Consider the following 12500-nt stretch of genomic DNA (forward strand, 5'->3'; position numbering starts at 1 on the left):
GTACTTCTGGTACTTTTTCAGAAAAATTTTGTGCTGCATTTGCCATCAATGGGGATTGCTCATGATGCCAGCTATCCATGTATAGTTATGTTAGTATAGAGGATTTAACTGTAGTAATAATGTTACCATTAGAGCAGGATAGGGTCAAAAATGTACCAGGAAATGAGGTAAGTGGAATAGAATGATGTGGATATCTTTGCTGTAGAGGCCATGGATATAATGACTCATGAAAGATCTCTAGCAGTTCCGCTCTCAATCAACAAGAGTTGTTTATAAAAGTAGTTAGCATTAACTGATCTCTTGGTCTCCACACCTGTCATTGCTGAAGCAAGGGCAAAAAGGCTATAAATTCTTGGTTATTTTTCATAGAACAAATTGATGTCTCATTGTGTATTTTTGTGTGTGATTATATTTACTTTATCCTTATGTGGTCTGAGAATCTTCATTCAGATTGTTCAAGGAATAATGTAATTTGCTTTATAGGAGTTTCAATTTTTTTCCACAGATATTAAGGATCACAGATATGTTTTGTTGCGCAATTAATACAGAAAACATTGTCTTTACCCCATTATTCTTGGCAAGAAACTCGAAAGCACCAAGTGGACTTGGCCTGTGAGCAATCCTTTCCAAAAAATTTTTCTTTAATTTGTGACATTACCAGCTGTGTTGGTATATTACTTCTTGTATGGACTACTGTAACTTCTTTTCCTTTACAAGAATGTCATCTTGAGTTTGCTATAGCATATTGCATCCATAATGTAAAGATTGCAATTTGCCCTAGAATCCATACTGTTAATGACTCATCACTAAGAGATATTTTAACATAGATATAATTTCTGTTATTGAAAAATGTACAAATGTAAACCTAGGTAGGTTACTAGCATTAAAAGTTTGTGCTTTAATCATGTCATTATTTTTTCTTAAAATATATTATTTAAGGGGTTCAGCAGGATGGGATGTGATAATTTCTTTGCTCTTGGTGCTGGAAACTAATTACTGCTATCCTTAACCAGCCCATGCTAATTACAAGTGGTGAAGATGTGTAAAAAAAAATATATACATGTTGTGATGAGGTACTAATATTTTTATGATGAATTAATGCAGATCATTAATAAATTTAAAAAACAAATTTCAAATATTTCAGAATATAAGTAAATGAGCAAACAGGACTATACAGATGGTAGTAATGCTACTTACATATATATATTGATACTAATTATGAGAGATATCATAGAAACATATTAGTATACAGTACTGGCAATAAAATACCAGTAACCCTAGCTACATTTTAACCTTGACTTAATGATTATTACAACTAGCATCGTTAGTTCATACAGATGGACAGCTTTGGTGCTACATGCAACTCTTTCAAGTGCAATTCCTCTGGACAGATGAATTATGATTGTTAATTAATACTATTAATATATCCATAATTTTTACTTACTGTTTCATTATTTGGGTTTGCAATTTTCACTGTGACTCCAACAGCACTGCTCTGATTTTGTTATTTTTTAGGGGAGAAGGTTATTGATATTCTTACTGTTGTCAGACAATGATATGGGATCATTGTTGTAACTTATGTTATCTATGATGGATGTACTTTAATATAATCATATTCATATGGGCATTCCTCATTATCTTATACTTCTTCTTCTTTTTTGTGACAATTTTTTTTCTTTCTGTCTCTCCGAATTTTGCAAATATTATTTTATGCACACATATTCCTGTCATTGACATGGAAAATGCATAATTTATATTGAGGACCATTATAATATTCTATTTTTTCATTTTTCCATAAAGCAGCAAATTTTCCCACAACTGTGGTTCATTACATTTTATCTGAAATTAGTCTGCTCCCATTTCTAAAGTCTTACTGTGGCTGCCTTGTGTGAATCACTTACATTGACCTTCACACATACCCATGTCATGGACTTGCTCACAGGCACATACATGGGCCACACAAGCACACAAATACTTGTATCCAGACATATACATGCACATGCATATGTACGCACGCACACGCACACACATGCATATGTATGCACACACACACAAACAAACAAACAAACAAACAAACAAACAAACAAACAAACAAACAAACAAACACTCACTCACTCACTCGCTCATTCTTGTTCAAGTACTCCAGTGCTAATTTGAGTCAGCTTCCACAGACTGTTGGTCTTGACTGGCTATGATGTGTCATTTGGAGACTCAAGTAGCTGTCAACCGGAGCTTTGTGAATTAGTATATGGATACAAACACCCACATACACCCTGATTTTTTATTCAACAGTGTAGTTTTTTGAAAATGTATAGATATGTAAGCAAAATTTAATTGTTAGTTTATGTATAGAAATATCTAGACATACAAAACAAGTATGTGCGAATTAACGTAACAGTTAAGTGTGTAACATTCTCTCGTGTGTCCCTTTGGTTCTGGTGGGTTTATGTTTTTGTTTCCTAAGGAGGCATATGATTTTCTGTATCGATAGGTGTCAGGATCGTTGTTACATGAAGTTATTGGTCTGTAAATTTCTTTAGTAGTGGTAATAGTAACAATAATAGTGATAATGGTCATTTTAATTTAAAAATAAAAATGTACAGTATGAAAATATAGTTGAAAAAAAGAGCATTCGACAAGAAAAAGGTGAAGAGGTATCACACCAGCTTAGGGTGAAAATCAAATCAACAAGAAAGCAATACAAAAGCATATATAAAAAGAGAAACCAGTTCAAGGATTAATCCAATGCTGCCGGGGAAATGCTTTGCTCCCTCATTGCTCATTGGTGACTTAGTACAAGTGTAGCCTTCTATGTGTAAAAACGGTTAATACAGTAAACTAACAGTGGGCATGGCATCTATGTACATGTCATGCCCGGCGACATTGGGTTACAAAAATACTCTCACTGATATGGGAAATAGTGTATTTCCCTTGCCTTAAAAAATCTTCTAACACAAGAAACACTTTCAATATAATTTTGAGAATGGTATGACTGTAAGTTTTGGCTGTCTATGCTAATATTGTTCATTATGATACAGTATGCAGATACACAAGAAGCAGATGCCTACCTTGAAAGAGCATTGTAAGACAGGTATTCTGCAATTTTTTATTGCTTTAAGTTCATTTCTGTCAGGTTCTATTTGCCATCTGTATTTGTATACTGAATATATTATCTGATCATTGTGTGGTTAAATTAAGCTTATTTACTTCATGTTTATTTACTTGCATTAATAAATATAATCAAAGTGGATATGAGTTTGTGTTTGAAAATTTGGAAGTTCATTTCTGGAGTGGGAGTTAAGCATATATTTTCATTAATGGCAAATTGTGAATTTTACCAAGAAATAACCATTTTGGAAGGCATGTGATATTTTGATGTTGGACTTGAATTTGAAAATTCATTGTTGTCATTATCATTTTTATTTTATTTATTTATTTTTTTAATTATTTATTATTATTTTTTTTTTTCCACCATTAGGAAAAGGATCAAAGTCCTTATTGTCATCATTACCCATTTTATGTTATTACTAGCAAAGTATAATTTAATTCAGAAGCAGTTTAACCCACTTTTATTTATGTCATTTGAAAATTTTTCATTTCATTTTCCGTAATACAACCTGCGCCGCTGGAAGCAAAGGGCACGGAGAGGATCCTGAGCATGGAAATAGCATCCTCCCTGGAAACGGCACTTTTCCTGTTATGACTCGTAGATGGTACATTCCATGTTTTTCGATGGAAATAATGCAGAAAGCCTCTTCCAAAATGCCAGCACTCATTGCAAGTCATTCCCGTCACCCTGAGCTTCAGCTGAAATTCTCATGACGGCAAGTTCTGGTCATCCCAGCCCTAAGCCAGATTTTTCCGTGACAACATGTTCATGTCACCTGCCCCTCAGGGCAAATTTTTTTACGACGTTATAGTAGATGTTTTGATATCTATTATTTGGACTGGTATCTTATCTCTTTGGGGAGTGATTGCTGTGGGTGTCAGTGCCCACAGGTATGGCTGGGTGCTGAAGGCGAAGTGGAGGTCAACGGGGGGTCAGCAGGCTCCCCATTCGACTAAGGACTGGGCACTCATTGTAATGCTGCTGCTGTTGTCCTGTTCCGCTGGAGGATCAAGGATTACTAAGAGAGTGAGCTAAGGGAGCTCAGCGAGCGAATGAAATACCATGACGTATTCACTCTGTGGGTCACTAGTATAGTAGATGTTTTGGCATCTGCTATTTAGATTGTTTTATCTCTTTGAGGAGTGATTGCTGTGGGTGTGAGTGCCCACGGGTATGGCTGAGTGCTGAAACTACACTGAACTTCAGGTTGCAGGGTCGTCCTGCTACAACGTGATGGTCTCGTCATCTGGGTCATAGGGGTTAATGTGATGTTATATTAGGAAACTGATTAGCAGGTAATTTCATTTGAATTTATATTAAAAGATTATCAGTATTTTTATATTTTCATAGTAATTGTTTATTATGAGTGTTGTTGTTGTTCCTCTTATTATTGAATTTCTTATTATACTCTGTATTATGTAAATATTTAATTTTTGTTATTGCTTTTGTATTAGTGCCATTGATACTATGATTTTTTTTTTTTATTATTATTCTTATTGATTAGCAAAAGAATTTTCATTCATATTATTTCACTAACTCCACTCTCAATTCAACAGAGACACTTAGAGGTGACTTCTGGGACAATGAGGGCAAGTGACGGATGGCGGCACAGACCTCTTCTTCCTAATCCAGCGTGCAAGTCAATATACCAAGTCTGAGCAGCCAGTGTAATGATGTCGGTATAAGCGTTTGCGGGAAAGTGGGGCAGTGTATCCTTGTGGTTTATATAGGTTTTGCCAGTATGTGGTTATGGTGGTGGATAATGAGAAGATTTAGAAATAATCCAAACGAGGAATTGATCGATTGCGGAGTGTGAACTGGGGACGAGAGGGTCGAGGGGGGAGGTGTGCATCTCGGTGTAGGAATTGGCAAATTCTTTTCATCTCTGGTCCCTGGAGATGGAGTTAGGGAAGGATGTGTGTGATGAGGAGGAGGAGGCTAAGGAGGGGGTAGTGGGGGCTGAAGGAGGTATGTCATTGAAGGAGGCCAAAGATGAGGGCACTCCCAAGGACGTCAGTGCCGCCGAAAGTAATGAGGAGAAGGATACAAAGGATGGCATAAACGAGGACTCTGAAAGTTTCAGGTGGGAAGGCTTCAGAATGGACTTCGATGCGGAGGAATTCATCATTCTTGATGAGATGATTGAGACTGATATGGTCGAGGAGAGTGAGAGTGACCCACCAACATCCTGGGAAGATAATGGGCCTCAGAGCCCCAAGGCAGGAGGAGGGGAAGAAAAAAGAGAAGGGGATTGTGGAAAAAGCCCCACCAATTGTGAGAAGGAGACAGTAAAAGAAAGGGACAGGAGCAGTGGGGTGAATGGTAGTACGACTGGAATGGAAGGTAGCTCTGGGTGTGGCAAAAGGCAGCCACTTTGTGAAGGACATGGGTCTGAGTCCCCCAAAGAAAGGGAGGCACTGTGCAGATCAGAGGGGAAGCAGGACAGCAAAGTGGGTGTTAGTGAGGTGACCACTGTAAGGGGCATACAAAGCAAAGAAAGAACTCCAAGTAGAAGTGATATAGTGTTAGAAAATTGTGAAGGGAAGGGGAAGGGTGGGTTTGTAAATAGCATTATTTCAAAAGGGGAAACAGATAAAGTAAAAATTTCACATGCGGAGGAAAGTTCATCCTTGCAAGATGGAATCTCAATCCAACCGAAAGTTCCACAAACTTCTGGGGAACCTGACAGTAAACCTGATGATGCAGATGAAAAACCTGCAACAGAAAAAAGTCAGACACCTCAGGATTTGGCCTTGTCTTGTCAGACAGAAGGCACTGCAGCATTAGTTCAACCAGCACCCACTCAGAAGAGTGAGGAGAAAGACGCATTACAGGGATGTGTTGCGGGTGAGACGACCACGGAATGGGGAAAAGTGCAGGGAGGAGGGGAAGGTGTAGAAGAGAAAAAACAAATCAAAGAGCAAAACAAAAAACATGACAGTAACAATGAGAGAGAATCAAAGGAAAGACAACAGAAGAAAGATAACAATCGAAAGCCTAAGGAACAAACAAAGAGAACAGAGAATAATGGAAATAAAAAGAGCCAGGTAGAGAGAGCAAAGCGTAGCGCAAGTGGCAAAGCAAAGCACAAATTGAACGACAAGGAGCCCCAGCAAGACCTTGCAGCGACCTCCAGTAGAGTGAAAGTACAAGCGTCTGGCAAACTCCAGAGTGGCCACCAGAAGGAAAGAGAGGAAGTTAACAAACGCATCAAAGACAAAAAGAAAACAGTCAACAAAAGACAAGAACCAGGTAAAGTGGCAAAGAATATTAGTCACAGGAGCTCCAAAGAAGAGAAGAGAGGTACTGCAAAAAGCAATAACAGCAGCGCCTCCACTGGCAAAGCTGCAGAAGAGGCCACAGCAAAGAAGGAGGCAGCTTCTTCAAAAGACGGCACATCCAGGAAAGAGCAGGCACAAGCCAGTGCAGATCGAGGGCAAAGCAAGAGCAAGCCCACAAAGGGCATCAACATAAAAAACAGCAGCAAAAACAGCAGCAAAAACAGCAGCAGCAGAAACACCAGCAAGAGCAACAAGGAGAGGAAAGTTCCTTTGGCGAAGAGGGAACGAGAGGAAGTGGAAGAATCCAAAAGTAGGAAGAGGCCGAGGTGGGAGAATATAGAGGAGAGAGGCATAGAGGATGAGGAATTTCAGAAGTTTTTGGAAGCAGCAAAGGTTAGTAAGATTTCTTGTTTGTATGCTGTTACTGGTACTTCTCACATTTTGTTGTCATATTTAGTTTCATTTATGGATTTTCTATAAGTAGAGTACAGGCTGGCAAGTTCTTTGTTTATATCACAAGTGCCTTGAAGTCCTGTAGTTAATCTTAAATTAGATTGAAATCATGTCCATTTGGCACATGAAAATACTGATAAAGTGTATATGATATATACAACCACATTAGATGTAAGTGTATATCACTCTGACTTATTTTTTATGCTTCATATGTATTTATGAGAAAGATTGTACTACAAACACATTCCATTCTAGTTTTAAAGGTATAGTAATTGTATATGTAAAAAAAAAATCAATAAAATAAAATAAATAAATTGTCTATTTACTTTCCACAGGAGGCCATGGCATCCAGCAGGAGATACAGCCGAGTGATCATCGTAGGAGATTCACGGATTGAGCATTTGAACAACCACTGGACTTGGGAGGATAGGCACATGAAGGTGGACATAGTGAGCCGTCCTTTCCTGTGTTTGAATGAGCTCCAGAAACTCGTCGAGGATCTCATCAACCTTGCACCCCACCAGGAGACATTGATTGTGTGCAGCTTGGGCATCTATGAGATCATTAATTTGGAAGATTACAAGCCTTGCAAGGAGGCAGGAGGGCACGAGGCTGTCAAGAACATAACGACGAAGATAAAGCTAGGTGAGGTTAATGAGGTCTGCAAAGCCCATAACAGTTTGCTCAAGCAAATGAAGTTGGTGAAGAAGGCACTTGAATCCTTGTCAGGAAATGTCCGTGTCACATTCACAGCCATCCTGCCTGTCAGCCTGGGGGCATTCCGGGAGAAGCAGGTGGCAGCACACAAGTCAGATGGCCAGCATGAATTGGACGATGAGTTCATACCCAACAATGAGACGCAAAGCATGGATATCTGCCAGTTCCTGTGCTCGTTCAATCGACTCATCTTGAACGGAGTCAACCTAGATTACACAAAGCAAAAGATTGAATGGAACCTCCTCAAGTCCCACATATTTCGCAACCCTACCACTGTCGAGAGGCACCTCGAAGATGGCCTGAACCCGTCCGTGGAAGCTGTACAAACATTAATGGTCCCACACCTAAAGGACATCATTTTGAAACACTCCCAGGCACGGTATCACAAGATTGTACTGCTACAGGACTTGAGGATAAGTGACTTGGAGAAGTGGACTAGCGACTTTACTTACTTGCATTTCAAAGTCAAGGCCAAAGAGGAAGGAAGTATCAAGCTCGCTTGTGCAGAATTTTTACCAGAACTCCCAGTGTTCAAAACAGTCATTGATTGTGGTAAGTTTTGGATTATATGATCTAGTTAAGCTCACAGGAAATCCTGAAGTGAAGATAGAGTTTCTGTTTAAGGGAAGGTCAACAGAAGAAGTATGCAGAGAAATGCTGGATAATATGAGAAATTTAAAAAATCGATTAAAGAAACAGTACGAAGGCTGTGACGTCATCTTTGCTACCATATGCCAAGTAGATTTGATATCATATTTGGAAGAAAACTCAAAACCCAGCAAAGATAGCAGTTCACAGAAAAGTGTTCCTGTTTCTTCAGAAGAATTGAGTAAGCTCAGAGACATTATTGATGAAGTCAACAAAGTATTACGTGCAGAATCTCAGTCTAGGAAGCTGCCACTGTGGGATTTCTGTAAAATAATCTGTGGCAGCTCAGAGGAAGAATCCTCAAAGACTCCCAAGCGCATTCCAAAGTCAGTTCTCTATGATGGAGTTCACTTAACCAAGGACTCGGTTTTGCGGATAATGGAAGCTTGTTTGGCGTATTCCACTGCCTTGAGCATCTATAACAACAAGAACACAAAAGCAAAAAAAACTGGAATGGCCTCAGCTCGCTCTCAATCTCCACCATTTCAGAGGGGGGGGAACAAGAGATCCTCTGGGTTCCACAGACAAGACAGCCCAGAGAGCAAAAGAGAGAACAGACAGGTGGATGAGGATAGGACTTTCAAGAACAGAAGTAGCAGCAGCAGGAGGAGGCCGCTCATCAGGGAAAAGAGCTTGAGCCCCTTTCATGACCAGGTTGGGATGAAAGCTGCCGCACGACAGCTCAAGCAGTCAGTGATGGGCATTTTGGAGTTGAAGGACTCATATAGGTTGAGAGGTAGTAGGGATAGGAGCCCTAGCCCCATCAGTGACCACAGTCACTACAGACCACGCTCAGGACACACACACAAATATTCACACACAAGATTTGGCGAAAGGGACAGGCACAGCCCAGAGTTGAATGGCAACTTTGGTCGTCGTCCAACTTCTCCAAGAAGGGAGGGTTGGAGGCCTAGCTTTAACCAGTTCCCTTTAAACAGGTATCGAGACAGGCGTGGATGGAGAAGAAGCAACACCCCCCCTGATCAGTGGGCTTGGAACTGCGAGGAGAGAAGCTTTAGTCAACAACGTAGGCACAGGAGCCCACTCGCAGACCAGAGGGATACCAGAACACAGCAACTCCCACTGGGAACACAGGAGCGGCGGGAGAGAGCGTTTTTGTCAAGAGGCAAGGAACTACCCAGTGAGCATGTCTTCCAATTCAAGTCGTGATGAACGGCAGTACCCTGGGAGCTCAAGAAGCCCTTTCACTTCTAACAGGTAAGTCTTTTGTCATCACTGACTCATCCATTCACAAACACACACACACACACAAACACATTCATTCTTTCTCAACATGCACTCCCATACATACATGGTTGATATTCCATCTCATTAAGTTTCTCTTTCTTTCTCTCTTTCCTTCTCTGTCTTCCCTTCCTCCCTCCTGTCCTCTCTCTCTCTCTCTCTCTCTCTCTCTCTCTCTCTCCTCTCTCTCTCCTCTCTCTCTCTCTCTCTCTTCTCTCTCTCTCTCTCTTCTCTCTCTCTCTCTCTCTCTCTCTCTCTTCTTCTTCCTCTCTCTCTCTTTCTCTCTTCTTACTCTCTCTCTCTCTCTCTTTCTCTCTCTCTTCTCTCCTCTCTCTCTCTCTCCTCTCCCCCTCCCTCTCTCTCTCTCTCCTCCCCCTCTCTCCTCTCTCCTCTCCCCCTCTCTCTCTCTCCTTCCTCCCCCCCTCCCCCTCTCTCTCCTTTCCTTCCCCCCTTCCCTCCCCTCCCTTCCTTCCCTCTCCTTTTCTCCTTTTTCTTCTCTCTCTCTCTCCTCTCCCCTCCCCCCTCCCCTTCTTCCTCCTTCCCTTTTCTTCCTCTTCTCCTCCTCTCTCTCTCTCTTTCTCTCGTTCTCTCTCCCTCCCTCTTCCTTCCTTCCTATCACTCCTCCTGCCAGGAAATATCTGGTGTAGCTCAGCTAATGGCACGGTCTAATGAATCTGTTTCAGCTCTGGAAGGAGCCAAAGGCATCACCCCCAACGCTGCACCAGTCCAGAGGAGAAGGATCCAATGGCTAGAGATGCAGTCAAGTCACTCTACCAGATCCACTCACGTGAGTGCGATATGTACAGGCAGCAGCCCCAGGCACATCCAGACTACGGGAAGGAGTATAGGGCTTTCTATGATCGGAAAGCCCAGCAAGTGATCCTCCTAGGCGGCGACCCTTCGACCTACGACCTGACGGAAGACTGGGGAAGCTTCTGGCCGGGGCGGATGGAGGAGATCTTCTGCGAGAGTTGGAAGAAGAAAAAGAGAGAGTGTTTGGCACTCCTTCGACCCGCTTCGTCCTCGTCGTCGTCCTCGTCGTCGTCTTCGTCATCGTCTTCGTCGTCTTCGTCATCCTCATGTGATTCCTCAGATGATTTAGGATCTGAGTTCGAAAAATCAGGAGAGGAGCGACTGCGGGAAAGAAGCAAGCGCAAACGGAAAAGGGGAAAGGCCAAGAAGAAACGAATCTCCAACAAGAAGAGAGTAAATGCAGATAAAGAGTCACAGGATGGTAAGATGTCGATCAAGAGGAAGGGATCTCATGAAACGGGTAAGTCCAGTAGAGGAAGGAATTCCGATATTGTAACGTCCTTAGGTGATTGCGGCAGCAAAGGAAACATGGACTATGTTGCTGAAAGCTTCTCTCGACATTCTAGTCTTCTTGAAGATGGCCATCACTCCTTACCAGACATGGTAAGAAGAGATGATGGCATGGAAACTGCAGCTAGGATGCAGAAAGTCCATGAAGCAAGCAGCACCAGTCGTGAATATCATTTGGAGGAACCAGCTGTGAAAGCAAATACTTCAGACTTAGATCTTTATAGCCTGACAAACAAGGTAAAGCCAGGTGTGGATAATGTTAAGTTCAATAACAAGAAACTCCAGGAAATACTTAATAGTCAACCATCAGAAATGACAGACTTCTTGGCCAAGATCTTCCAAGGAACAAATCCGAGTACCTCAGCTTTTGTTAGCACCAATGCCCCTTCTGCCAGAAGCCAAGAGTCGTTTGACAGATCTTTGAAAGATAGTAAGTCAGATCTGTTATACTCTGGTGAAGGCAGAAGGGGAGATAGGCTCCCTCTTGGTAAGGAATTTAGTAACTACATAGACATGTTCCAGCTTACGATGCCAGAAACTACTACGCTTTACGAGTCTACAGTGATGAACCTTTTAAATCCCGGCAGAAAAGAAACACAAAAAGCCAGTGCATTGGAACCTCCAACTCATAGGACCTCTGAGGCTTCAGTCCGATATCCAAGACATTCCAAGTCTTGGGATTCACCAGCTGTCCCTCAGACTCTGGGAACATCATCTGTACTATCAGAAGGTAGTAGTAGCAGTCATTTCTTGCGCAGCCCACTAGAGCGGGAAAGTTCAGGCTCATCAGAAAGACTCCACCGGCGAGAGGATGTCAACTATAAAGTGAGGGGTAGAGACTATCCAAGCGATGAGCGGAAAAAAACTCTGAACATCGGAACCTCAAAACCTTCATCACTTAGAATGTTTGAGCCTCTGCATCATCAGCAATGTTTCTTGGAATCTCTCAACTCCCCAACGACTTCTCAGGTTTTGGGGACTCCAAGTGTGACGTCAGAAGAGGTCATGGATGTGTTGAAGATCCTGGACCGGAACGGAGAGAAAATGGGCGAACTCAGGTACCCAATCAAAGTCTTGTATGAGAAAGCCTCAGAGCTGCAGCAGTGTGGACAGGGCGCCATGAAGATCTTCTCCGAGAGCGAGAACATCACCCTCATGAAAGTCATCAGCAAGAGGATGTTCCGGCTGTCGAACGACGGTACACTAAGCATCATTCAAAAGGTGATCATGCAGGAAGCTTTGGAGAGACTAAATAAGCTGCTCGAGCAAGAAGAGGAAAGGACTCTCTATGAGTCAACTGATGTAAAGAGCATTGCTCGTGCTTGTCTCAGAAAGAATGTGGAGGCCACCCTGACCTTCATCCGAGACGCTCTGGCCTACGAAGGTCACTTGGACATCTCACAGGAGCTGCTCAAGAAGATCTACCTCAGGGTGAAAGGAGAGCAACTGACTATGATCTCCGGAAGTACGAGTGGATCTATGTTGGAATAGATTCACTTTTCAAGGATTGTAACCTCTTTGATTGAGTTGGATCCACTTTACTTGAGTCAGATCCTTTTTTATAGAGTTGGATCTATTTGGCAAGAGTCGGATCCAGTTTTGTACAGCTGGATCTACTCTCCTGGAGTCAAATGGTAGGAGTTAGATGTGTGTGGAAGTTAGATCCATACTTTAACTCTTGCGTGGTCCAACAACCAAAGAGCATCATCCTTGGAGAGCAGTTG

The 12500-nt window shown here is 41.9% G+C and overlaps 1 protein-coding gene across 1 annotated transcript in view; it reads left to right on the top strand.

Annotated features, from left to right (window-relative positions):
- Positions 1–12500, top strand: part of LOC119597648 — a 15038-nt gene that overhangs the window by 1405 nt on the left and 1133 nt on the right. Inside the window, 5 exon segments of the mRNA XM_037947244.1 lie at positions 4666–6783; positions 7179–8093; positions 8095–9285; positions 9287–9426; positions 10137–12500. The exon segment at positions 10137–12500 is cut by the window's right edge and continues 1133 nt beyond it. Of these exon segments, the coding sequence (XP_037803172.1) occupies positions 5008–6783; positions 7179–8093; positions 8095–9285; positions 9287–9426; positions 10137–12267 (6153 nt within the window). The 5' untranslated portion in view covers positions 4666–5007 and the 3' untranslated portion in view covers positions 12268–12500.

This window comes from Penaeus monodon, chromosome 39, assembly GCF_015228065.2.
Source record: "Penaeus monodon isolate SGIC_2016 chromosome 39, NSTDA_Pmon_1, whole genome shotgun sequence".
Classification (NCBI taxonomy): Eukaryota; Metazoa; Arthropoda; class Malacostraca; order Decapoda; family Penaeidae; genus Penaeus; species Penaeus monodon.